The sequence below is a fragment of the Meles meles genome, chromosome 5, assembly GCF_922984935.1.
Source record: "Meles meles chromosome 5, mMelMel3.1 paternal haplotype, whole genome shotgun sequence".
Taxonomy (NCBI): Eukaryota; Metazoa; Chordata; class Mammalia; order Carnivora; family Mustelidae; genus Meles; species Meles meles.
This window is the reverse complement of record NC_060070.1, coordinates 10,134,348-10,159,917: the sequence shown is the minus strand read 5'-3', so window position 1 is coordinate 10,159,917 and position 25,570 is coordinate 10,134,348. Positions and strand designations below refer to the sequence as shown.

Sequence of the window (25,570 nt, the reverse complement as noted above, 5' to 3'; positions counted from 1 at the left end):
AGCATAAAACAAGCACGGGAATTTGCTCTCTCCAAGCCTGTGACTTATCAGTGGGGGATGCATGGTGTGTATTTCAACTCCCAGACCTAAGATGGATATTTTTGTTTTTCCCTGCGAAACATCTATATCTTGTAAATAGAATTTCATGAACATTCATGGGACAGAAGAATTCTTTAGTCCTTCCAAAGTGCCACACTCTAGGTTGACTTGTGTCCTCTGTTGAGGGACACCACGCTTTCCTCTGGCTATGGCACTTCTTGCGGGATTCCGGACTCCCCTCACCACTGTCTGGTGAACACCCGCATTTCCCAGGCGCCCGTCGACTAGCTGAAAATGACCCCATGTGTCATCGTGGGCTAGGGGGCTGGAAAGAAGTCCCCTTACTTAGAAGTACCCTTTCCCCAATGCCACTCTGGCTCAGAAGCCCACTCATAGGTGGCGGGTGGGCAGCCACGGTTGGGTGAAGGGACCACCAGGGAGAGAGACAGCATGACGAGAAGGCCTGCCCAGGCTTACAGGCACCAGTTTCCAGACCTGCGCCCGACTGTCAGTCGTCGTTTTGTGACAATTCACTCCTACCCTTGACACCAGACTGGGGGAGAGAGAGAGCTGTCGATGTGACAGCTCAGGGAGCCCACCGACGGTTCACTGGGCATGAACGAGGTGAGGTTAGAAGAAGGGGACACGTTGCCAGGCCTGAAGGATGCTGCTCTGACTAGGGATGGCCCTGACGCAAAGCAAGACAAGCTCAAAGGCCTTAGGGAGTGTCTGTGGGTGTTTCCCGTCCAAACCTCATGTCATCTGGGCTCCTCGGGCACCCTGAGTCCCCAGCCTTCCATGTTCTGCTCCTTGACTCCAGGCCACTGTGCTGGAGGCCGTGGTGTGCTTCTTCTCGGTCTGGTCTATCGTCGGCCTCTCGGGTTTCCACACGTACCTGATCAGCTCCAACCAGACGACGAATGAAGACGTAAGTTCGTGGCGGGCCGGGGTGCTGGGTGTGGGCGTCTGTGTCCAGAGGCGAGGGGAAAGGAGACAAGAGCTTGGGGGCCAAGGCCTTCTGCACATCCCAGTCCAGATGTGAACCTCTGGGAGCCAAGAATGTGTCGTGGAAGCATCTTCATACATCGGCCTCCGGGATTCCCAGCTGGGGATCTCCGAATTGTCCTACTTTCTGACCACATCAGTCAGATTCTGAGGTCGGCTAAGGGACACCCAATTCCAGATGCTGAGGGAGGAGATTCTCTTCCTTTTCAGTAGTTTTGTGAGCAATCTGTCACACGTCCCCCGAAGGGTCACTGTGACTAGCTGACATCTCGGGGTGAATGAATGAATCCACCTCTCAGGTTTAACCTAACACCTCCGTTCCGTTTCTGGAGGAGACCCAGAGTTTCACTTTCTGTCCGGGATTCCCTGTGTGTTACTTAATGAGGCCAGAGAAGAGGTATAAAAAGAGAAATCATGATGTTGGCAAGGTTCCTGGTCCTCTTTGCTCTGAATATTTACATTCTGACGGGAGTCTCTGTCCGTACCGCCATTAGCTACCTCAGATTAGGTCAGATCGCCTCAAAGCCCGGAGAGATATGTGAGTGAGGAGAATATTAACAGTTACTTGTATTTGGTAGCTGTGGATATTCACATCTGTGAGATTATTTGGGCAACACTGTGAGGCCAGATTCAGCCAGGCTGTAAGTTGGCAGGGAAGCCGTGTTAACCGTCGGCCACCATTCGTTTAACTACCATTGAGCTCGCCAGCTGTGGGTCTGAAAAACCCTCCACAGGCTATGTGAGCTGACCTTCTGGAGCCATGTAATAGAAACAAGAGATTATTACCCCCAAAGAATGTGACTTTCTCTCTAATGTGACCCAGGTTTGGTTCACATTAGAGAGAAAAAAACATTTGCCTGTTTTTCTGGAGAAAGTGTCTCGGTTTCTCCTGGCAAAGAAATGAGTAAAGATGACTTCGCATTCTTTATGGCCTTCCTCCAATCCAGTTTACCTCAGCTGTGGCGTTGGTGTTATTGCCTCCCTTTTTCTTTCAGATTAAAGGATCTTGGTCAAATAAAAGAGGCAAAGAAAATTACAATCCCTACAGCTACGGGAACATCTTCACCAATTGCTGTGTTGCTCTATGCGGGCCCATCTCTCCGAGGTGAGATTCGGAAAGCGTCACGCGCTTTAGCAGACCTCGGGAAAGCCAACAACTTAGGTGCGGCAGCGCAGGCCTCGGGAGGTAGAGACCAGCCACAAACTCACTGTTGGATTTGATCGCACCCCCTGGGTGACCGCCAAGCCAGTGGTCAGCTTTGTGCCACAGAGACGCGGCCTCAATGCAGTAGAGATCTGGCCATGCTTATGGTGCTGTTCCTGCGATCTTTTTGGTTCTTTCACTGAATTTTTGTCAAGGATGAGGAAAATATCTGAAGGATAGAAATGGGGAAACTGAGGCATGTGACTCCCATTAATTATGGAGTCATCTTGAGCATCCGAGATGAAGAGAGAGTGGTGGTTAGCCAAGTAGGGGGTCCAGGACGCAATGGAGGAGGCAGTTAGGAAAGCTGTGGACATGGGTGCGGAGAGCTGAGTTTCCGTGGTGATGGTAATGCGCCAGCACTGGGATGGCAGTGGCCGACGCTCATGAGCAGCCTTCGATCCGCTCTAAGTGCTCTTCGTGTATCAGCTTTTAAAGATTTCATTTATTTAGAGAGAGAGAGCGTGCACCCGAGTGGGGGGAAGGGCAGAGGGAGAGAGAGTCTCAAGCAGACTCCGCACTCCGTGTGGAGCCCGACGCAGGGCTCGATCTCACAACCCTGAGATCACGACCTGAGCCGAAATCAAGAGTCTGCCGCCTGACCAGCTGAGCCGCTCAGGCGTCCTTATATGTATCAGCTTTTAAAATCTCACTCTGTACCTAAGAGGTAGGCACTATTCTACCCCATTTTGTGGATGAGGAAACTGGCCCAGAGAGGTTCCAACATGTGCCCGTGTTCACCGAGCTAATAAATGCCGCCTGGTCAGGATCCAAACCCAGGCCTCTGGCATCAGAACGAGCACGAGTGTGGGGTGTGCGTGCTGCCCCCCCACCCCCTGGGGAAGCTACCCAAGTACAAAATGCCGTCGGCTCCTCGTTATTTGTGAGTCGACTGTCAGGTAGAGCATTTCCAACAGAGTCATCAGATAATCATCCAATATATTTATTAAGCACGTATTCTGAGTCTCTAGAGCAAGTTTCCAAAACACGCTACTTCCTCCCTTTTGGCCTCTAAATGCATAAATGGACTGCACGAGAGCCCCAGGGTAGTCTCTGAGGCGGCCCCACTCTGCGCTTGGACTTCCACAGCCAGTCATGACCAACGTGTGCTCGTGGAAAGCAAACTCGATTTTATCATCAGGCTCACTGCAATATCATTAGGGCAGTAAGAGTGTTGCCCTCCCCCCAGAAAGAAACCCAAGCATATATTCCGAGGCCTCGTCTTACCGGGTTATGTAAGTGGCGCTACTGGGTAATTAGCAGTCGATCGTTTTCTAGTTTGGGCCAAGAAACTTGGGAGCCTACTGTGCCGCTCTTCCCCCAAACTGAGGCCCCTCAGGAGCCCCCTGGCCTGTCCCTCAGGGGCCTCTTCCGAGGAGGGGTTGCAGGCAGGGACAGCCAAGGACTCTGGATGGAAGGTCGCCTTGGGCTGGCGCATCAGACATGCCCGGGAAGGTGCGAGACTTTCCCCAAGAGACCTCCAGACCCACCCAGGAATCCCTGTTGGGGCTCTTTGGGCCAGAAAACCCCTCAGGAAATGCTCGTTTCTTTACAATTGGCTTTGCTTCCTGCTGGCTTGTATTTATTTGTGGATCATGGGGCCAGGCCGTGAAGCCCAGGCGAGGGGTCTCAGAGGAGCATAAGAGGCAAGGGACAATGGAACAGGCCTCCTTCCCCAAATCTGAAACACATCTGAACCCAGGAAAGGAATTTCGAAGTCTCCCATTTGGAACAAATCTCTTTTCTTGTTCCCGGTTCTTCGATTTGCCTTTGGCACTATTTCATATATATCAAATCTCATCACAACCCAATTCACCGCTTCCACGACTGGATAAAATTTCCTACTGTGGCTGAGCTGGGCTGTGTTCTTTCCAGAACCCAAGTCCCTCTGGATGGGGCGCTTCTTGAGGACGGCCTCCCCTCAGAACCACATGACCTGTTCCTGGGTTCGTGCAGGGAAAATGGGGGCGGCCTCTCCCACGGTGCCCACCGGCTCCCGGAACTGGCCCTGGACAGAAATGACGGGGGGAGAGCGCTTGTCTTTGCTTCTCCCTCCTGTCGCCTTCTCTGCCCCTTCTCTCTCTGCCCTACCTCACCCACTCCAATGCCCCTAAGAGGGCCAGTACCTTCCATGGGCATCCCAGCCAAGCCTCTGCAGTGGGGACTACGAACCACAAGCGTGCCTAACCTCATGTACCTGAGTTTCCCCTAAGGTGTTCCGAAACGGTGTAATGATGCACTTGTAAGATGTCTTCATGTTTCCCTCTGAGAACTAGGAACCATGAGGGCAAAGACCCACATTTGGTTGCCTGCATGGGTCCCCGGGACTGTGCATGGCTGCAGGGTGGGTATGGCCAGGTTTGGGAGAGGGGTTCCTCCTACAAGTCTAGCAGAGGGAATGGAAAATTGGAAAGACAGAAAGTCCCAAGGTGTGATCAGTCAGGCCCTGGTGGGCCGGTGCTAAGAGTCATCCTGTCACTGACAGGTTGAACAGAACACAGCCTACACAGTCAAAGAGCGGCTGTGACAGAGGGCAGGGTGCAGGTTCCATGGGACACCCAGGAGGGCTTCCCAGAGGAGCGGGCCAAAGTTGTCATCTGTTGTAAGGATGAGTAGGAATTGGGGGAAGGAATCTGGGGGAGGACACACAGGAGCAGCATGTGCAATAGCCCTGGGGTGAGAGGAGAGCATGGCCTATTAGAGGAAGACCTGAAAGAGCTCGTGTGTAGGAGTGAGGGGACCACGGAGGGCAAAGCAAGAAGTGAGGTGAAGGGAGGGCGTCCAGATTAGAGGGGCTCCCAGGCTACTGTGAGGACTGAAAGGAGACTTGAGGCAGAATGTTACAGTCTTGGGTGTGTGCTTGGTCCATGAATCAGGCTGAACACAGAGGATGAAGGCTGAGAAGTTTATTTTGTCCTCCCTTCTGTCCTTTCGGACTCTTTTGATGACCTTATTCTTTTTTTGTGTGTGTGTGTGTGCTCCTGAATGAAATCCCCTGCGAACCCCTCAATTACCCTGTGACCTAAAAACAAAACAAAACAAAGGACTCGGGACACTTCCATGTCCTGGAGCATGGTGTCATTTCCTTGAGTAGGGACCCCAGAGTTCACTGAAAGGCACACTTTCCTCCCCTTCACCTGTAGCTGGGTTAGGATTTCAGCACAGCTTTTGGAAAGTCGCAGTTCACCCTCACTGCTCACTGGCCCGTCCCAGGGGACCTGCAAGGCTCCTGTCCACCGTGGACTGCAGAGGACCGCCTTCCACCCTTCTTTGCTCTTTCCACTTGATCTTCTATGCCCTTGCAGGGGTCACACACTCGGTCTGAGCTGCACAGGGCTCCAGCACACGCCTCCCCTTTGGAAGATGGAGGTTCTTGTCGCCTCTTGGTTTTTCTAAATTTCTTGGAATCCAACCGAAACTGGAAGCAAAGAGAGTCCTGTTGTCACAAGTATTTTTCCAGGCCTTGTGACTGTGCGGTCTGGAGACCTGCAGGTGCTCGTTGGAAAAACTCGTGTCTCCTGAGAGCCAACCTGACAAGGAGGGGGGCGGCCTCAGGGGACCAGCCGGCCACCCTCGGGAGGAGGAGGGCGTGCAGGCACCCGGACGCACCTGCCCCTTCTTGCAGAGGCTGCAGGGTCAGCGGCCAAGCCCCACGCGGCGGGGGCCACACCAGGAGCGGCCACTCCTCAGCCTAACCTCCCCCTTGCCCTTTGCAGTCCTGCCCTTAGACTTGAGGAACACTGAGCCTTCGCCTGGGAGGGAAGAAAGGCAGCTCTTTTGGCGGCTGCATGAAGCTTCCCGCTTCTTCCATCGGGGCCACAGAGCCGGGGGCCACAGAAGAGATGGTTTCACTGTTCTCTGGGCACTTGCGAGCGGGAGACAGGGACCCACTCCTATTCATTCAGCCACCAAGCTTCTGCACAGCTCCTAGTGGTCCATTGTGGGGCTCCATGATCAACACCTGGTTCTTACCCTCGGGACGCTTACACCCCACGACAAACACAAATTGGCCAGCGGGGGATCCCGACAGGACATGACCAACAGGGTGGGCTGAGGGACAGCAGAGGGGCCTGGTCTGGGGTGGGGGTGGGCGTGGGGCCGGGGCAGGTGCTTTTGGGGGAAGATGAAGGCAGCTGTCTGGAGCTGGCAGGCTGCTAGACGGGAGGGTTGCAGGTAAATCCCCGGCGACACCAGGCGGAAAGGGGTGTGCGCCACTCCAGGAGTCCGTGCAGGGCCCGGAGAATCCAGAGAAAGGGCAAGAGCAAGGGTTGGGGGCTTCGGACAGGGGAGTGGAAGGGAGAGTGACTGGGGAAGAAAACCCAAGCCGGAGCAAAATGCGGACACTGCCCGACACCGGCGCGAGCAGGTGGGGCTGGGGCTGCCGTGTCACGCGCTTGAGGAAGGAACAGACCCAGGAACTCGGTGCTTGTCCTAAGAAGGCACGGACTAAGGCCGGGGTGGGAAGTGGGGACAAGTGGGTAGGAGTGTTGGCAGGTGGCGGATCGACCCCAGAGCAGGACAAGCAGGCGGGGAGACCTTACGAGCCCTGGATGTTAGACGGAGCTTAGGGGGACGGGGTGGGAGACCAGGGGAGCCTGCAGCAGGTGACAGGGAGGGAACAGATGCTACGGGCATTTTTCAAAGGCCGAGGTGACAGAATCTGGTCCCTGACAGGACGTGAAGGTAAGTCGGGGTGTACCCCCAGGGGCCGGCCTTGGGGCCACACAGAGACAGGGAGTCCCAAATGGGAATGAAAATTGGGTTGATGACGCCTTTGGGTTTTTGTTCCCTCTTCCGACGTATGGTTTGGTTTTCTCTGGCAGCCTAATCGACAGGAGAGGCTACGTCCAGCCCGACACGCCGCAGCCAGCCGCACCGTCCAACGGGATGGCCGCGTACGGGGCCACGCAGTCACAGAGCGACATGGTAGGAGTGCCTGCGGCAGGCTCAGCGCTCCTGCAGAGGCTTCTCTTCTGTGTCACTAACCCAGTAACAACCGAGCACTGCTAGAAACCTTTCCCGGACACCCACTGAAAGGCTCACTGGGGGGAAGGAAGCATGAAGTGAAGGCAGTGCCCAGCGAAGGACGAGGGCCGTTGAGTGGTTGGTGCATTCCGGGTCAGATCGTGTAAGGGGACGTACACGGGCAAAAAGTCCTCCAGGAGCTGGACGTGGCACCTTGTGATGGGAGGCCCCCTCACACAGAACCAGGGTGTTGTCTAGGGAATGAGGCAGCAAGGCTGGCTGGCCGGTTAGTCCCTTTCTCTGCCTTCGCCTCACTCTGTGCAGTGGGTGGCCAGTTGCCCCCTCTCTCACCCCAGACCTTAGATCAGCCATGCATACCTTAATGCACATAATCAGACAAGGTTTTCTTCATTCAGAGCCCAAACTGAGTAAGTCTCGCCAAAGGGGGCTCCTGGGTGTCCTGCGAGGTGGGGCGTACGGACAGGCTTTGTTTCCAGTCTGCAGGTGGGAGACTTGGGCCAGGGCGGGAGTCCCTCCATGGGCGCCTGAAAGCGCAGTCAGGTCTGGCTCTGACCGTCAGTCTCTTAAAAACCCTTAGGTGTCTGAAAGACCATGGCTTTCCTCTGTCTGGAGCGGATTTCCCTAAAGAAATTCCGCGTTTCAGGAGGGAACCCAGGGTGGCCCTGCTTGAAGCTCTTTACTCTTTATAGATGGGAATCGCCGGAAACAGTCTGTAACAAGCAGGTCAAAGACGAGAGCCTCTTGGACACTTTGTTTCAGCTTAGAAAGAACTGCTTTAGAAGCAGCAGTCTCAAAGCTGTGTCTGTAAGCGCTCAGGGAAACCGCTTCATCCCGGTGACCCCTGAGAATGGGCTCCGGGCCCCAGGAGAAGCTTGCGGGGACTTGTTCGTTGGCGGCGGGGGCGTCTAGTTCGTGCTGCGGTGCTTTGCTTTGCTGATAAAGTGTCTCCTTTAAAGGCAAGTGCATGCGCGTCACGGTTCCTGCCACTCCACTCTGAAAGTGGCCACAGGACATCTTGTTCTGTCCGCACTCACCCACACAAGAGGCCCTTAAGGGTCACCGCCTTATTTTTAGAGGAGGAAAATGAGGACTGAGAGAGCAAGGAGAGCGGCCCACAGGAAAGGAGATTACATGTACGTGACACCAGCTGTGTGCAAAGTACCTGAGGAGCAGAATCTTACTGAATCCGAACCAGCAATGCAAATGGGCCTGCTTGTCTCTTGCGCTTTTTTTTTTTTTTTTAAGCTAAGAAAGGGGAATCGTCTGCCCCAGGGCACATAGCCACAGATTCATGGATCCAAAACCAGTCTGATGGCTAATGCCCGTGTCTACTTCGTATACGGCCTCCTCTACGTGAACAGGCGCTACAGACAACGGCATCTGTGTTCGGAAGTCTTTCTCAGAGATTGGCGGGTGCACACCAGAAGTCCTGGAAGGAGAAAGTTCCTGTTCGCGGTCCTGACCGTGGCTCCCACCCAGAACTCCTGGGATGTGTGCTCGAGCTTTCACACACTGTGTCTACATTCTCTCGATCGTTCGGTAACTGAGTCCCTGCTGTGTGCTGAGGACTCGACTCGGGTGTAGGAATGCGAGGTCTCTGGAGTGAGTCCCTCTGTCCTCGGGGAGGCAGCGGTCTGGGGACAGGACACACACACATACATGAAGGATGCAGGAGGAGCCCTCACTAGATGCTGCCTCTGAGGGCAGGGGTCCTTACCAAACTTCCTGAACTTGGGCTTGTTTCACGCCCTGACTCCCGTGGTACTGAGCTCGCTCTGCTCTGTACTTTCTCTAGATTTAAGAAGTAAACGAGGCCCCCTTCAAGGTGTTGACACTGTTAAGCCACTTTATGTTAAGATGGGATGAGGGCATACTTTGTTAATTCCACAAGCATTTATTGAGCAACTACTATGTGCCTCTATGCTAGACAGAGAGGCAGGTTTGACAAAGGGGACATGGTGGTTATTTTGCTTCATCCGGTTAATCAGAGTCATCAAAATTCCCCTTGTGCCTCTGGGGTCCAGGCCATCTAGACCTGCACCATGACCCCAAGTTAAGGACATACTCTCGAGGGCACTGGCCTGGCAGGAATGGTTAGGGTACATGTCTGAGGGGCCAGTCAGATCGGGGGCTTGGGCAGAGCTCTGACCTACAGCAGAGCTTCTTCAGGCCCAACCTGGAAGCCATGGTGTCCTGAGTCATGACCGGGGGGACTGAGTGAGGCCCCGTGACCCCAGGCGACTTGCCAAGGCTGACGGCACTTGGACTTCATGCCCTGCCTGCCTCGCTCACTGCCCACAGCCCCGCGTCGCCACCAGCACACAGAAAGGGGAAGAGCTTCATTCATTTCTTTGTCCAGGCGTGCACAGATCTTTCCAGAAGAGCGTACAAGCTCTTCTGGACAAGGCATTAAAAGTGCCATGGGATGTAAAGGAATGATCAAGGCACAGGTCAGCCTGGGGAGCCTTCCGGTATCGTAACACTCCAGCTGCCACAACCGTAATGACATGTGCAGCCCGTAAGTTCAGATACGTGACGTTCTGCGTACGCTTTCTGGACCAGCGGCTCCCCCTGACTCCCGTGGACTCCACAGTAAAGAGATTCCACATCGTTGAGTTCCATGGTCCACTTTCTCCCTATAAGAGACAAAATCTAAAGATCTGGCAGAGCCCGCTCCAGATTTGGTAAATAGCGCAGTCGTGGACACAGGTCCCTGGGCCGGGCTGTTCCAACAGTGATTTAAAAATGTGCAGGGATGTGTCTTCCACATGGGGTGCACTTCACAGTCAGGCACCAGGCTTGAAAGAGGCCTTCCTCCTTCTCCTCTCCAAGAGGGGATGGGGATTAATTGTGCAAAGAGCCAGGCTTCTGCCGCTTGCTAGGTGAATGACCTTGACGAGTTGCTTAACCTCTCTGCCTCAGTGTTTCCTTCCATAATATGGGAACATTGATATCCTTTGTAAGGTTTCTATGGGGATTAGGTCAGTTAATGCATGCTAAGCACTTAAAACCTTGCCTGGCACAAGGTGAGTGTTACATAAGTATTAGCTCTAGTATTATTACTGTCATCCTCTCCCTGATATCCATGATGACAAGACCAACCAGGTGAATTGCATCCACGCTGAGTAACTTGAACAACAATGGACATGACCCAGGTGAGGGAAGGAGCCTTCGGAAGCAGAGAGTGAGCTCTAGTCCTGGCTCTTACCAGTTACCCCCTGACTATTAGCAAGTCGCTTTGCTTCTGTGGTCCTCAGTTTTCCCCACCTGCAAAATGGGACCTGACGCTAATTTGTCTCTACAGTCCCATCTAGCTAGAAGCTCTTTGTGAATCTCTGATCTTTGCAGCTTGACAGGTCAGAAGAGCAGAGAACTTCTCAGGCCCCATACACGGGAAAGGGAGCCAGCTCCTCCCAGAAAAGGGTAAACACGGGGACCCTTGGTTCCTCCCACCCACCTTGACCCAGACTTGAGACCCTGCTGCAGTCTGGGCTTTATACCAAAACTTCCCCTTTGTCTCATATTTCTCAAATTTCTAGGATAAATCCTACTTAGCCGTGATGTATAATCCCTTTTATATGTTGCTGGATTTGGTCTGCTGGGTGTTTTGTTGAGGATTTCTACATCTATATTCATAAAAGATTTTCGTCTGCAGTTTCCTTTTCTTGTTTTGTCTAGCGTGGGATCAGGATAATATTAGCTTCATAGACTGAGTTGAGAAGTGTTTCTTCCTCTTCTGTTTTTTGGAAGAATTTATGAAGAACTGGGATTAATTCCTTTTAAAAGATCTGGTAGAATTCACCAGTGAGGCTCTCTGGTCCTGAGCTTTTCTTTGTGGAGAGTTTTTCGATTATGAACTCACGTACTACTTGTTACAGGTCTATTGAGATTTTCTACTTCTTCTCGCATCAGTTTCAAGAGCACTTGTCTTTCTAGGAATTCATTTTACAAAGTCACCTAATCTATTGCCTTCGTCTCTTCGGCCATATCATTATTGTTTTATTATGGAAATCGATGAAAGGAAGGAAAATTAAGGACTGAAAAAGTAAAAACAAATAGAAAGTGAGAGTAATTTATAGACATGAAGGCAGAGGGAAGGTGGTGAGAGGGAAGGAACATAGGTAAAGTGAGCCCTGAAGGGGGAAATTGGTGTTTTGTGTTTGCCACGTGCTGTGAAATGCTTGTAAGTCCCCCAGAGGAGAGAGCTGGGGGACTCTACCAAAGTGACTTCCGGTGTGGGCTGCAGGTCCTGCTCTGGGAATGTTAGGACCAGGAGAAATACACAAGCATTTTCCAGAAATTGTCAAAATATGGAAAAAGGAGCTTAAATATTTCAAGACTGGCCATAAACTACTTCCTTGAGGCAGATTATAACATGCCTTTCTTTGACTTGCTTCATCTGCCTCCAACAGACACCCCAACCAAGACCACCTCAAACCGAGCCAACGCATCAGGCCCAGCAGTGCTTGGCCAGAAAGAACCCCAATCCCTGCAGGTTTTCCAGTTCTGAGAGCCCAGTGGACACCTAGGCACTTACCTTCTGCGTTTAGGAGCCGTGCATCACCTGTAGGAGCAATTTGTCCACAAGCAACCCACCATCTTCCTCTTTATTTATTTATTTCATTTATTAGCTATAATTAGAGCACACGATCAGTAAAAAATGTTCTTGGGTTCCAATCCCCAATGAGACAGATGTGAAAACTGGCTTCAGGTCCTTTAAAGTTGAATTTAAATCACAAAGTGATCTAACAACAACAACCAAAGTGCATTTCAGGCAGTTCTAAAAGTGGAACCAAGTTTATTTAATACAGAATTATCCTGTGCTCAGGGGGTCTCCACTGGGGGTTTTCACTCTGCGATCCGCAGAGTGTGGACAGTGTTGAGACTGTTACTGCAGGGATCATCTCATTTAACCCTCACAACAACCTGCAAGGTATTCCCATTTTGCAAAGCATGAAACTGAGGCTTTAGAATAATGCCTGGCTTGCTCAGAGTCACAAGGCCTGGCTGCTTTCCGCTAATTCAACTCCAGATGCCCTCAAGTCGGTGTCAGCTGAACCTGTTCAGGTCTGGCCCCTACATCTGGCAGCCGAGCTTATTACAACCCAGTGGGCCTCAGCCCTGGGCGAACATTAGGATCCCAACACTGATATCGTGAGCCCAGCTCAGTCGGAATCCCCAGGGGGTGGTGCAGCCACTGGCCTTGTAATGACCCCGGAGGTGATTTTAACCGTCAGCCAGCATTGGAACCCGTCACCATAGCCTTCAAATTCTCTGGAATTCTCCAAGAGTTTGGGTTAAAAGGAGTGATTTTTGAGCCATATTTTGCTCTGACACAAGGAATGTTTTTCTTGAAAAACCTTAGCCGAATTGACTCAACTAAGACATGGTCTGTTCAGAGAATGTTCATACTCAGGTGTACGGAGGATTTCAGCAGAATGTGCTAGCAAACGAGAGGGCGGGCAGTTGTGGGACTCCAAACGGAGGTACTTGGGTTTCAGGCAAAGCTTTCTGGAGGAAATGACGTCTGAGCCAAATAGTAAGAGGTTCGTTAAAATGCACTAGCCACCCAGAGGTGGGAGAGATGCCCCACGCAGAGCACGGACAGATCAAAGGCACAAGTGGGGGGCCCCTGTGTGCCCGGGCAAGAGCCGGAGAACTGAGTTGCCAGGCTGTGGGCTGCAAAGATGTTAGAGGGACCGTGGAATTCTCCACAAGGCAGGGAGCCGTTGCAGAGAGCAATACCATCAGGTTTTCTTGGGGTGAATGGAGCCCAGGAGGTCCCGTGCGGTGCAGAGGGAGGCGTGTTAATATGGAGACGGGGAAAACAGAAGAAGACCTTCACAGTAGGCCTTGCGGCAGTGGGTCTGCTCGGGACAGCCGAGGTGGCTTTAGAAAAGAGGCAGCAGCTGTCAGGGGCTTGGAGATGGAGTCTCTGTGGAGGGCTGGGGACAAGGAGCCCTGGATGCCCCCTGCCTTTCAGCTTGGTGACAAGCTGGTCATAAAAGTCACCAAAGGAAACACAGGGGGAGGGGGAAGCTGAAGGTGGCACCTGGGTGCCCATAGATACCTGGGGGGGGGGGGGGAGGTACCCTGCCCATAGTGGGGAAAACTTACAGATGGCTCCTTCCCCGTGCTTACAAAGGAATGATGTGGTTTGTAGAAATTCACTTTGAAATAGTGGAGATGTGGGTCAATGTTATTAGTTGTCCTGGAAATAACAGCTGATCGGGCATTGTTTTTGTTTGTTTGTTTGTTTTTAAAGATTTTATTAATTTATTTGACAGATAGAGATCACAAGTAGGGAGAGAGGCAGGCATAGAGAGAGAGAGAGAGAGAGAGGAGGAAGCAGGCTCCCTGCCAAGCAGAGAGCCCGATGCGGGGCTCGATCCCAGGACGCCGGGATCATGACCCGAGCGAAAGGCAGAGGCTTAACCCACTGAGCCACCCAGGCGCCCCCGGATGGGGCATTGTTAACAAAGCGCGAGCTACCTGTTTGTCATCTATTAACCCGATTTCGTCTCTCCTGCTGGAAGAGTCTTTTCTCGAAAATCAACATTTATTATCTTTTCCTGACTTTCTCTCCATCCACCCCATCAACTCAGCCCTCACCAAGTCAAATCAAGTCTCTTGATCGAATTAGACACTAGCGAGGAGTGAGAGGAAGAAAGGGAGAGTGAACAGTGGCGATTGGAACTGACTGAGACCCTGTCTGTCCCATCCTCCCAGCCCCAGCTGGTAACACAGCCTGGAACGTGGGAGGAGCTCATTAGACGTTCAGCTGAGCGTGTGTGACGTCCCCGTCTCAGGGCCTTGCTCCTGGGGGTTCTGCACAAACACTGGTTTGTTCCTGTCTTTATTTCTCCACCTCATTCCTTCCTCTCTCCAGTTTTGTCACGTCTGCAAAAGGCTCCCTATGAACATGAAACTAGGAACCAGAGGGACAGAGTTCTCTTTGGTGCAGGGATAGCCTTGGTATGATCAAATCAGTCCATGGGCCGAGAGACCAGAGGTCATGGCTAGTCTACCCCTGGACACTGTAAGCCAAGTGCCTGTGTGCTTTTCCAGGGATGGTGACAATCTTTAAGACTTGAAAACACATGATGAGCTCTAAAACGCGTAAACTAGAAAATCGGAATTAATACATGTGTAATGTCTACAAGATACATGATGTGAACTTCATTCATCGTTAATTTTATTAACTACACCTAGCACTTACATGATTTATTCAACTAGTATTGCAGAATTCTCCATGCATCATCTGAAAAAAATAGTAAGAAAAAGAAGTTATGCAAGATTAAACAATAATGTTAAATCACAGGACAAGAAGGAAGCTCTCCTCCTAACCTACATTTTAAGTGTGTTTTAGAAGTATAGAGTATTTCTGGAACTGTAATTGAGCACTCATAGACCCCCAGAAGATGGCTTCATGGCCAAGCAGACATAAACGATGCCCAATGCTAATACTTTTGACAAGAATTGGAGCAGAAGCCATGAATAATTTCACTCACCCTTCATTTGTATACAAGACCGTCTAGAAAACTCCCAGCTTTGCTTTTAACAGCATTGAACCTGTGTGCTGGGTTTATTTCAAACAAGAAGTCAGCGAGAGTAAAATAAAATGTATCCCAACATGAGCAATTTTATTTGAAAATCTGCAGAAACGGAAAGTAAATTATCTCTGCACTGTTTTCACGTTGTAACATCGTGTGTGACATCTGAACATCTGAAACCAGCAGTTCCTTTGTTCGTTAAATGACGGTGCTTTGTCCGGCAGTAAACCAGCCAGCCCTCACACAGCAAACACCGCGGTTCTGTGCTCATGCCCCCATTGTTTCTCGTGCTGCCAACACAAGGGTCTTTTCATAGACACTCTTCCAAGAGAATGGGTTTCTATGCCAGTGGTCTTCTGCATTTGGATGATTTTTTACTTTTTTTTTTTTTTAACATTTTATTTATTTGTCAGAGAGAGAGAGAGAGAGCTGGAGAATACAAGCAGGCAGAGTGGCAGGCAGAGGCAGAGAGAGAAGCAGGCTCCCTGCTGAGCAAGGAGCCCCGTGCAGGGCTTGATCCTAGGACCCTGGGATCACGACCTGAGCCCAAGGCAGCGGCTTAACCCACTGAGACACCCAGGCATCCCTGATTTTTGACCTTTAGAATGGCGGTTTCATAGAATTCAACCTAATATTTTATAAATAAGAACCTTTAAAGGCTTGTTTTGGAATGATAGCACGAGTCTCTCAATTTCCCGTTTGTAGTGGATGGATTGTCACTGCCCAATATCCAGGTGCTTGATTGGTTTTTCTTAAGATTATGTGAGTGGTTAGACCTCTAAAAGACACCTAAGGGCATCTTGGTGTTAGCGCTGGAGCGTAAGCCCTGGACCAAGTTGTCAGAGAAGAAAGTAAGCAGTGATGTCGCCCCCTACTGGTTGAAGAGAGGAGTCCGCTCATGAAAAGCAGAAAAGGTGGGGGGTGGCTTGAGAAAGGCAGAGCTTTTCTGGAGAAGTGTCTGTTCATGTCTTCTGCTCATGTTTTGACTGGGTTATTAGTTTTGAGTGTTGAGTCTGAGAAATTCTTTATAGATCTTGGATATCAGCCCTTTGTCTGTACTGTCATTTGCATGTATCTTCTCCCATTCCGTGGGTTGCCTCTTAGTTTTATTGACTGTTTCCTTTGCTGTGCAGCTTTTGATCTTGATAAAGTCCCAAAAGTTCGTTTTCGCTTGTCTTTGGAGACATGTGTTGAAAGAAGTTGCTGTAGCCGATGTCAAAGAGGTTACTGCCTGTGTTCTCCTCTAGGATTTTGATGGATTCCTGTCTCTCATTGAGGTCTTTCATCCATTTTTGAGTCTATTTTTGTGTCTGGTGTAAGAGAATGGTCCAGTTTCATTCTTCTGTATGTAGCTGTCCAATTTTCCCAGCACCTTGTATTGAAGAGACTGTCTTTTTTCTATTGGATATTTTTTTCCTGATTTGTCAAGGATTAGTTAACCATGGAATTGAGAGTCCGTTTCTGGAGTCCTTATTCTGTTCCATTGGTCTGTTCATTGTGTGTCTGTTTTTGTGCCAGTACAATGCTGTCTTGGTGATCACAGCTTTGTAATACAGCTTGAAGACATGCAACGTGATGCTCCCAGCTTTGTTTTTCTTTTTCATCCTTACCTTGGCGATTCGGGGTCTTTTCTGGTTCCATACAAATTTTAGGATTTTTTTGTTCCAGCTCTTTGAAAAATGTCAATGGTATTTTAATAGTGATGGCATTGTAAGTATAAATTGCTCTGGGGAGGATAGACATTTTAATGATGTTTATTCTTCCAATCTGTGAGCATGGAATATTTTTCCACCTTTTTGTTTCTTCCTCAATTTCTTTCATAAGTGTTGTAGTTTCTAGAGTATAAATCCTTTACCTCTTCAGTCAGGTTTATTCCTGTGTATCTTATGGGTTTTGTTGCTGTTGTGAACAGAACTGATTCCTTAATTTCTCTTTCTACAGTTACATTGTTAATGTATAGAAAAACAGCTGATTTCTGTGCATTGATTTTGTATCCTGCCACATTGCTGAATTGCTGTATGAATTCTAGAAATTTGGGGGTGGAGTCTTTTGGTTTTTCCACATAGAGTATCATGTCATCTGCAAAGAGGGAGAGTTTGACTTCTCCTTTGCCAATTTGGTTGTTAAGAATAAAGCTACACTGGGGCGCCTGGATGGCTCAGTGGGTTAAGCCTCTGCCTTCGTCTCAGGTCATGATCTCAGGGTCCTGGGATCGAGCCCTGCATCGGGCTCTCTGCTCAGTGGGGAGCCTGCTTCCCTCTCTCTCTCTCTCTCTGCCTGCCTCTCTGCCTACTTGTGATCTCTGTCTGGTCTGTCTGTCAAATAAATAAATGAAATCTTAAAAAAAAAAAAAAAAGAATAGAGCTGCACTGTGACCCAGCAATGACACTACTGAGTATTTACCCCAGTGATACAGATGGAGTGAAAAGAAGGGGCACGTTTACACCAATGTGCATAGCAGCAACATCCTTGATAGCCAAACTGTGGAAGGAGCTGAGATGCCCTTCAACAGATGAATGGATAAAAAAGATGTGGCCCATATACATAAGGGAATATTACTCAACCATCAAAAATAATGAATAGCCACCATTCGAATTGATGTGGATGGAACTGGAGGGGATTATGTTAAGCAAAGTTAAGTCGAGCAGAGAAAGGCAGTTATCATATGGTTTCACTTATATGTGGAACATAAGCAATAGCACAGAGGACCATAGAGGAAGGGAGGGAAATCCAAAGGGGGGAGAAATCAGAGAGGGAGATGAACCATGAGAAAATATGGACCCCAAGAAACAATATGGGGGGTTCAGAGGAGGAGAGTGTGGGGAGGGGGTAACAGGGCGATGGGTATTGAGGAGAGCGTGTGCTGGGATGAGCACTGGGTGTTACACTTAATCAATGAATCACTGAACACTACATCAAAATCTAATTATGTACTATACAGTGGCTGGCTAAATATAATAAAAAATAAATAAATAAAAAGAGAAAAGCTGACCTTTGAGGAGAGGTGGGGAGGGAGAAGAGGAAGAAGAAAGAAGAAATGGGCAAATAAAATCAGAAGCAGGGGTGAAAAGGAGGAGGTATGAGTACATCGTTTCATGGATCACCTCCACAGTGACCGTGGAAATATCGGCCGAGTTATCAAATGGGATTGCAACCGTGAAGGTTTATCAACTCATCCTCCTGGGAATTTTGGCATTGTGCAAAATGGGGGAATGCTAACCTTAAAAAAAAAAAAAAGCTTCCCAATCATTGAGTCTTTTCTAAGGAGATGCTCAAAACATGCGAAGTTAATATTATGAGAATTATAGTCCCTGGTTGGAATCCAATCAAGTCCATCATCCCGTGGAGCCGATAAGAGATTTATATGGGAAAGTCCAGTAGAACAAAGCCTGGTCCCTGGGTGCCCACATACGGGGTTGGTTGTCTAAAGGAAAATCAGTTCGAATGGGACAAATTCTTTTCCAAGTTTCGGGTCAGCAGGATTTAGACGCTTAGGTTCTTTGTCCCGGTAACTGTGCTCACTGATGTCACTGCCGCAAGTTAAACTGGTGGGAAGGGACGCAGGGCAGAGAGTAGGTTAATTATTAATATGAAAGCAGGCCCCCTGATGAAAGAAATATCCATAACAATACTCAGAAAGATAGTCATCTTTTTAAATATTTGAAGAAATCAAAGTAGGAGAGAGGCTTGAAGTCGGTTAATACAAGCCAGGGTTCAAAATAGTCATTTTGAAATTATTTCTGAGTCACTTAGATTTAGACTTTTTTTTTTAATGCAATAGTTCAGGGTCAATTGTTTTTCATGCGTTTAAGCCCTTAGGCTTTACCCCTGGTAATCAGAACACTGTTTTTCATAGTCCTGGCCCGGAGGCTGAGCACGGATTTGCTACCGTTTTAATGAATTGTCAGTTTGGCCACAGGAAAGCTCTGTAATGTGTACAGGAGTAGACCCGGGTTTGGAGGGGTTTTCTCTTTAAGAGAAAGAAAACAATTTGCCAGGAACTGGGACTTGATCCAGAGTTCAGAGCTTCAGAGTAAACCCACCTCTGGGTACAGGTGGTCCTGTTAGAGGCAGCAGGGATGTTGGTCATGCAAAGCCTTCCAGACCACATCCAGCTCCACCTGAAGTCCCCAATGATCACAGGGTCTAAGGAACTGACTGAATGACCACTTCCTCCCAGGGGAATCTAGCTCTGCAGTGGGCCTGGCTGGAGGGCAGTGACCAGGGAAAAGGACCTGAGAAGTGAGCTGGACACAGGAGAGGGGGGCTACCTCTCCCCTTACCCTGGTGCCCCTGACCTTGAAAATCTCCAGCTCTGCCCTCTCATGTAATCCTCTGTGAGTCCGCAAGTCAGTCTTGCACTGATCCCTAAAATAGAATTTGCCAATTGGTGTTCAATAAAAAGGAAGTCTTTCTGCAAGCCAACAGAGACAAACAAGTCTGATTTGCAGTTTTATCTTTCCTTAGAGCCCAGGGTGCTGGGTAGACAGAAGGTACGAGGCATGGGGGCAGCTCCAGGAGGGAAGATTTGAGAACAGGATCCTGGCCTCCAGGCACGGCTCAGCCCCGGGGTCGCTAACCAGCCTGCGCCCAGGCTGCACCGAGCCCCGGAAAGTGGAGGTAGCGGTGAGGAAGCTCAGCTGTCTCGGTCAGCAAGGAAGCCAAATGGTGATTTTCACAAAACGTTCTTTGCAAAGCACAATATATCCAAAGCCCTGGGACGGTTTCCAGAAGATGAATGTTTAATCAGGAAGGTCTCGCTCTTCTCTGCCTCTGCCCTGTCAAGACTGAGCCAGTGTGTTGGACTAGCCTGACCGTACAGGACAGCGTAAGCAACACCTGCCGGCACCAGCCTGCCCGCGGCTCCCGCCTCGCTGCGCAGCACCTCCCACCAGAAAGCAACCCCCCGCCCCAATCCCCACCAGCAGCTGGAACCCAGTGCCCGACCAGCCCACGGGAAAGCACTACGGTGGCAGAAACCACAGGGTGGTGATGGGGAAAATGAGAACAGGAGATTCCGGCCCTCGCCCGGGGCCCTCAGTGTTCCTGAGCTCCCTGGACTGGGAGGAAGCTGATGGAGAGTGAGGGTCTCCCCTGAGACTTGCTTTCCTTCGGTAAAGAGCTCTATTCTTGCCTGAAATTGGGTCTTCCACCTTCAAAAGCCTGTGAATTCATAGAGACTGCGGCTCTCCCTCCTCCTCAATGGGCTGGGGGGCGTGCCCGCCGCTTGCAGTTGTAGAAACGCATCTGGCCAAAGGACGCACACACTGGAGCGAATGAAAGAAAAGCTGAGTGCCACTGACGGATGAATGGACAGAGAAGACGCAGTGTAGATCCACAGAGGAATACTACGCAGCCATCCAAAAGAATGAAATCTTGCCGTGTGCAACGATGTGGATGGACCTAGAAGGTATTATGCTAAATGAAGTAAGTCGGTCAGAGAAAGACCAATGCCATATGATTTCACTCCTTTGCAGAATTTGAGAAACAAAATGGATGAACATAGAGGAAGGGAAGGAAAAATAAAATAAGAAAACAGGGAGGGAAGCAAACGATGAGACCCTTCACTACAGGAAACGAACTGAGGGTTGCTGGAGGGTCGGTGAGTGGGTAACTGGGTGATGGGCATTGAGGAGAGTACGTGATGGAATGAGGTCTGGGTGTTACATGCAACTGACAAATCACTGAGCTCTGCCTCTGAAACTAACAACACGCTATGTGTTAACTAAATTGAATTTAAAAAAATTTTTTTAAAGAACGGAAGGAAGGAAAGGAAGAGAAAGAAAGAATGAAAGGAAGGAAAGAAGAGAGAGAAAGAGAAAGAAAGAAAGGGAGGGAGGGAGGAAGGAAGGAAGAAAAGGGAAGGGGAAAGGAAGGGAAGGAAGAAAGGCCTAGTAAGTCGGAACTTCGATGAACTCTCTCTCCTCCTTGAAGTGTGCGTGGTGCATGGTTCCTTCTGTTCCCTACACAGAGGTGGGGGAGTGATGGCAGCTCTCGGTGTCCTCTGGGCAGGACAGTGAGCCATCTCCATCACAAAACCGCTGGGACAGCTTCTACAGGAACTCGGGAGTTCTGAAAAAGAGAGGAGGGGATAGTAAGACAAGGTTTATGAAGTACCTACTATGTGTCCCGTGCAGTAGCAGAAAGAGGTTCATGGTCAAGCAAACCCAGCCCCAAACCCTGGGTCCTTGCCTCACTCTTACCTGTAAGGTCTTGAGCAAGCCACTCGTTCACTTCAGCCTCGGGGGGGATGTGTTTGTTCTAAAAACTTCTGAAGAAACGGTGCACTGCCTCACTTTTGCTCAAACCTGAAGTCACGCCCGTTCTTCCTCCTCCTGGTCGAAGAGCAGCTCCTGAAACTCTCGAAGGACTGACCGCACACACTCAAGTTCGAGATCTCTGAATGCCACCAAGGCCTCTTCTGGCTGATCCAAACCTGCTCCATCGCTCGAGGGAGGGCTCCACGCTCCACGTCCCATGTTGCCCATTCCAGCAGCTCGAAATATGTTTACACCATTTCTTCACCCAGCGAGTGAAGTGAGGAAAGGACATGAGGTGTAACATGACCTGAGAACACTTAGAAGAAAAGGAAACATCTTGTAAAATGTTGGCATTCTCTTTCTCGGATTAAAAAAAACAACAACAACAACACAGAAGCTCAAGGGTTCTCGAAGCAGATGGAAATTTAGCAGTGGGGAGTTCTGGGGCTTTGTGCACGACAGTCTGACCCGACCCTGAGGGGCTTCTTTCTCTTTCTTCCTTCCTCCCTTCCTTCCTTTCTCTCTTTCTTTCTTTCTTTTTTTCTTTCTTTCCTTCTTACAGTAAAATATCCAAAACATAAAATTTACCCTTTTAACCATTTTTCAGTGTCCGGTTCGGTGGCAATAAGTTCGCTCAGGGTTGTACAAAGATGGCTACTGTCCGTCTCCAGGCGTCTTCATCTCTCAAAACTGGGACTCTGTCCCCAGGCATACTAGCTCCCTCTTCTCTCCCCCCAGGCCCGGGCCCCCACCCTTCTCTCTACTTTCTGTCGTTGGGAAGTTAATTCTTCTGGGTACCGCATGTGTTATCATGGAATATTCGCCCACTTGTGACTGGCTCACCTCACTCAGCACGATGTCCTCAGGGTTCATCCGTGTGGTAGACTATTTCAGGATTTCCTTCCTGTCCACAGCTCAGCTGTGGCCCATCGTCCGTCTAGACCACGTTTTGTGGATCCGTTCATCTGCGGACGTACCCCTGCTTCCACCTCTTGGCTCTTGTGACTAATGCTTCTGTGAGCGTGGGTGCGGCCCCTGTATTTGTAGAACAATCGAGTAAAAGTGGTTTCCAGCCTGCAAGCAGCCGCCACCGATCACCAGAGACAACTCTGGGTGGTGAAGCCTGTGACTGTCCCATGGGATTGTTCCTTAATTAGGTCATGTCTGGGGTCAAGGGCCAGGAGCATTGTGCCTCTGGCTGCACGTAATTCCCTGGGCACCTGCGGGTGCTGAGTCCCCCCAGCAGCTTATTTCGGTGCACGTGCTGGTGTTTTCCAGGTGCTGGGCGTCCCTGGCTGATAGCAGGCCCCTGTGCATGCTCTCTGCCTTGTCTCACTGAGCATCACTAACGGGTTTCTCTCTCTCTCTCTCTCTCACATCCCTCCCTTCCCCTTGCTGTGCCCCCTCCCCCCCACCCCGTGCCCATCGCCTCTCCGCCTTCTGGTTGCCGGCTCCCTCCTGCTGCCCAGTGCGACCAAGACCAGTGCATTCAGAGCACCAAATTCGTTTTGCAGGCCGCGGCCACGCCCCTGCTGCAGAGCGAGCCCAGCCTCACCAGCGACGAGCTGCACCTGCCCGGGAAGCCGGGCCTGGGCACACCCTGCGCCAGCCTGACGCTCGGGCAGCCCACGCCGCCCTCCTCCATGCCCAACCTCACCGCCGAGGCGGCGCTCACAGACATCCTGCCCCTAAAAGACGAGCATGTGGGCCACCAGTTCCTGACCCCGGAGGAAGCGCCCTCGCCGCCGCGGATGCTGGCGGGCAGCCCCCTGGCCCACAGCCGCACCATGCACGTGCTGGGGCTGGCCAGCCAGGACTCCCTGCACGAGGACTCGGTGCGCGGTCTGGTGAAGCTCAGCTCCGTGTGACCGCAGCCCGGGGAGAGGGGCCGCAGACCGCGGGAGCTTGGCCGTGACCCGGTTCCATGGCGGCGAGGACAACTCCGGGTCCTGGGGCACCCAGACCCCTCAGAGCGCAAACGGATGGCCCTTCCAGGACAGAAGAGGGCAGGGCCGGAATGCATACAGCTTGGGTTGAGTGGAATGTTCTTCCCCACCCTGACTGCTTTGATCACCGGGAAAATGGAGGAGTGGCTATTTCCAGGCAGCTGGCGCTTGAGGGGTGGACCCGGGGAGAGGGGAGCAGCCTCGGGGCTGCAGTCTGAGCCCGGGAGGAAAGGACCCGGTCCGGATGGCTGTTCTGCTGTCCACCCGCTGCTCTGGGGACAGATACACGGGAAGGCTGACGACGCTGGTGGCCAGACTGAATTTGCACTTACATGTTATGCTACTAATATTTGAACTAGACATACCATTCCATTTGTTAATTTAAAAACAAAAACGAAAACCTAAAGGGGATTAAAAAAAAAAAAAAAAGACCAGATCTGGATTTGCATGCCACGCTACGTCTGTTTCCAAGTGGTGTTGGTATCCAAACGGAAATGCTGCTTGCTTGCTTGCTTTCTTCTAATTTGGTGAATTTTCAAGTAATGTTTTAGGGGAAGCCAGTGCGGCACAGCGAGGCTCACGGACAATGCCGACAGGCGCCAGCTTCTCGAGTTCCGCTAGACGGGGCAGGTGGCGCCCGGGCTGCGGGGCTGCCGGGTTGTACCCTACCACGGATCAATTCACCTTCTGTTGGGTAGTTAGACGAGCTTTGTGTCATACCACGCCTGCCACAGTCTCCACCTCCTTGTGTGACCAAACGTCCTGTGGGCAGCCAATAAAATGACATCCTCTGTTATTTCGGATCTGCGTACACTTATCTTAACAGCTTCAATGACGACACAGTCATCTGGCTGGCCTGTGGAGAGTGTGGTTTCACCGAAGTATCCCTAGCGAGGAATGGTCCCCAAACAGCCAAAAGTGAAATCTTGGAATGGGGGAGGAGGGATTTACGGGATGATTTCTCAGGTAAGCGGGTGGGTAGCTTTCCAACAGTGTTTTTTTTTTCTCTTTTTTCTTTAATTGTCTTTCTGATACGGTCTCAGCAGAATTTGTTCCACATTGACCGATTGCCACAGGGCGATTAATCCACGGGTGACGGGAGAGGGTGGGCAGGGACAAGGCCACCGTGAGGCGGTCTTCTACGTCCTATTCCGTAAGGTCAGTGCTTGGAAAGGGCAGCGCGAGGTTATCCTCAGGTATCAGAAAATGAGGAGAAACCAGCTTCACGTCTGGGCCCCGAGCATGTACCTGATCATTCTCACCCAGACAAAAAGCAGAGTGGAATTAAGAAAATTACCACTTCATTCGTTCACTGAGCATCGAGGAGGGCGCGGGCTCTGTATTTAAGGAGTAAGTCACTTCGGAGGCAGCTGCGGGGACTCAGCAGACTCTGTCCAGGCTTCTCTCCAGACGATAAATTCAACCACCCAATAGACTCAAGTTCAAAATCAAGCTGGGGCTCCTCACAACCATGTGAAACAGCAGCCACCCCAACGATTTGCATTTATGGAAAAAGGCTGTTTCTCCCACGAAAGAGTTGCCATTTTCTAGAAAAGGAAAGCAGAAAAGGAAAAGAAAAGCACAATTTAAAGTCTCATCTGGAATGAAGCCCATTCTTTGTTGGTGGGGAATCTCCTGTGCTGAAAATAACCCCACAATTCTGGCTGGGTGGTGTCTTGGAACCACTGTAACTTTTCATGCTGTATATACAGATAGAAAACAAGAAAGGCAGATGGTGTGTAGCCATTATTGACCTCCTGGACCTCCTAGCTCCTTGTGCTCGCTTGGAATTTATAATAAGGGGGACAGAGCTCTTCCTTACACAGCCACACACACACACGCACACTCACGGTCACCAACCCACAGAGATTCTCTCCTTGCCTGCACTGCCTGGGAGCAAAAAGCAATAGCCCCACGATGTGCCTTCCAGAACTTTCCTAACCCTCTGCTCTCTGCCTCCTTCCGTCTGCTACCCAGAGACCCTGGGAGAGTGTTGGCCCTGGGGAGAGGATAGGTCACTCCTCGCTCCAATGTCTGTGTGGCTCGCTCCACTCCCAGTTTCTTCACCTGGAAGAGGAAGACAATGGACTTTTGATTCTTTCCATTTCTATCATCTAATTCAGTGGTTGCTGATTTCCCAGGATTGGTCCCTCTTTCCACCTCCTTATGATAAAATCCAAGAAGTAAAGATCTTTCATGTCTTTAATAATCAATATTTACATAATATATATTACTGCTCCTCCACACACCCCTAACCTTATCTCCTGTACCCGCTGATGTCATTTATCGGAAAGGGGATTGGGAATTTCAGTGAAACAAATCAAAGCTATCAAGCCCATTCAGAGTCCAGGAGGGAGATTAACTTGAATAGGCCCATTTGCTCTAACAGTGAACTTCTTAGCCCCAAACCAGAGAGATACTCACAGCCCTTTAGTCTGTGGCTTAGAAAAGAGAGGGGAGTCTGTGGAATGAAGGACTATGATCCGGGGAGCTCCCATCTTCCCCTGATCTCAGGAAAGGGACTTCTGGCAATGGGTCTGCATTTCCCATTAACTGATAAATACATATATTTTTAAA

At 50.4% G+C, this 25,570-nt stretch overlaps 1 protein-coding gene across 2 annotated transcripts in view; it reads left to right on the top strand.

The window, feature by feature from the left end:
- The window catches only part of ZDHHC14 (zinc finger DHHC-type palmitoyltransferase 14), a 265,916-nt gene extending 242,127 nt beyond the window's left edge, over window positions 1-23,789 (top strand). The window contains exons 6-9 of one of the 2 annotated variants that reach the window (XM_046005509.1): window positions 865-967; window positions 2,040-2,149; window positions 7,072-7,174; window positions 22,562-23,789. In XM_046005509.1, the coding sequence (XP_045861465.1) occupies window positions 865-967; window positions 2,040-2,149; window positions 7,072-7,174; window positions 22,562-22,915 (670 nt within the window). In that variant the 3' untranslated portion in view covers window positions 22,916-23,789. Of the gene's footprint in view, window positions 1-864; window positions 968-2,039; window positions 2,150-7,071; window positions 7,175-22,516 lie in introns of both variants that reach the window. The other variant, XM_046005508.1, reaches the window with a different exon arrangement.
- The last annotated feature ends 1,781 nt before the right edge of the window (window positions 23,790-25,570 follow it).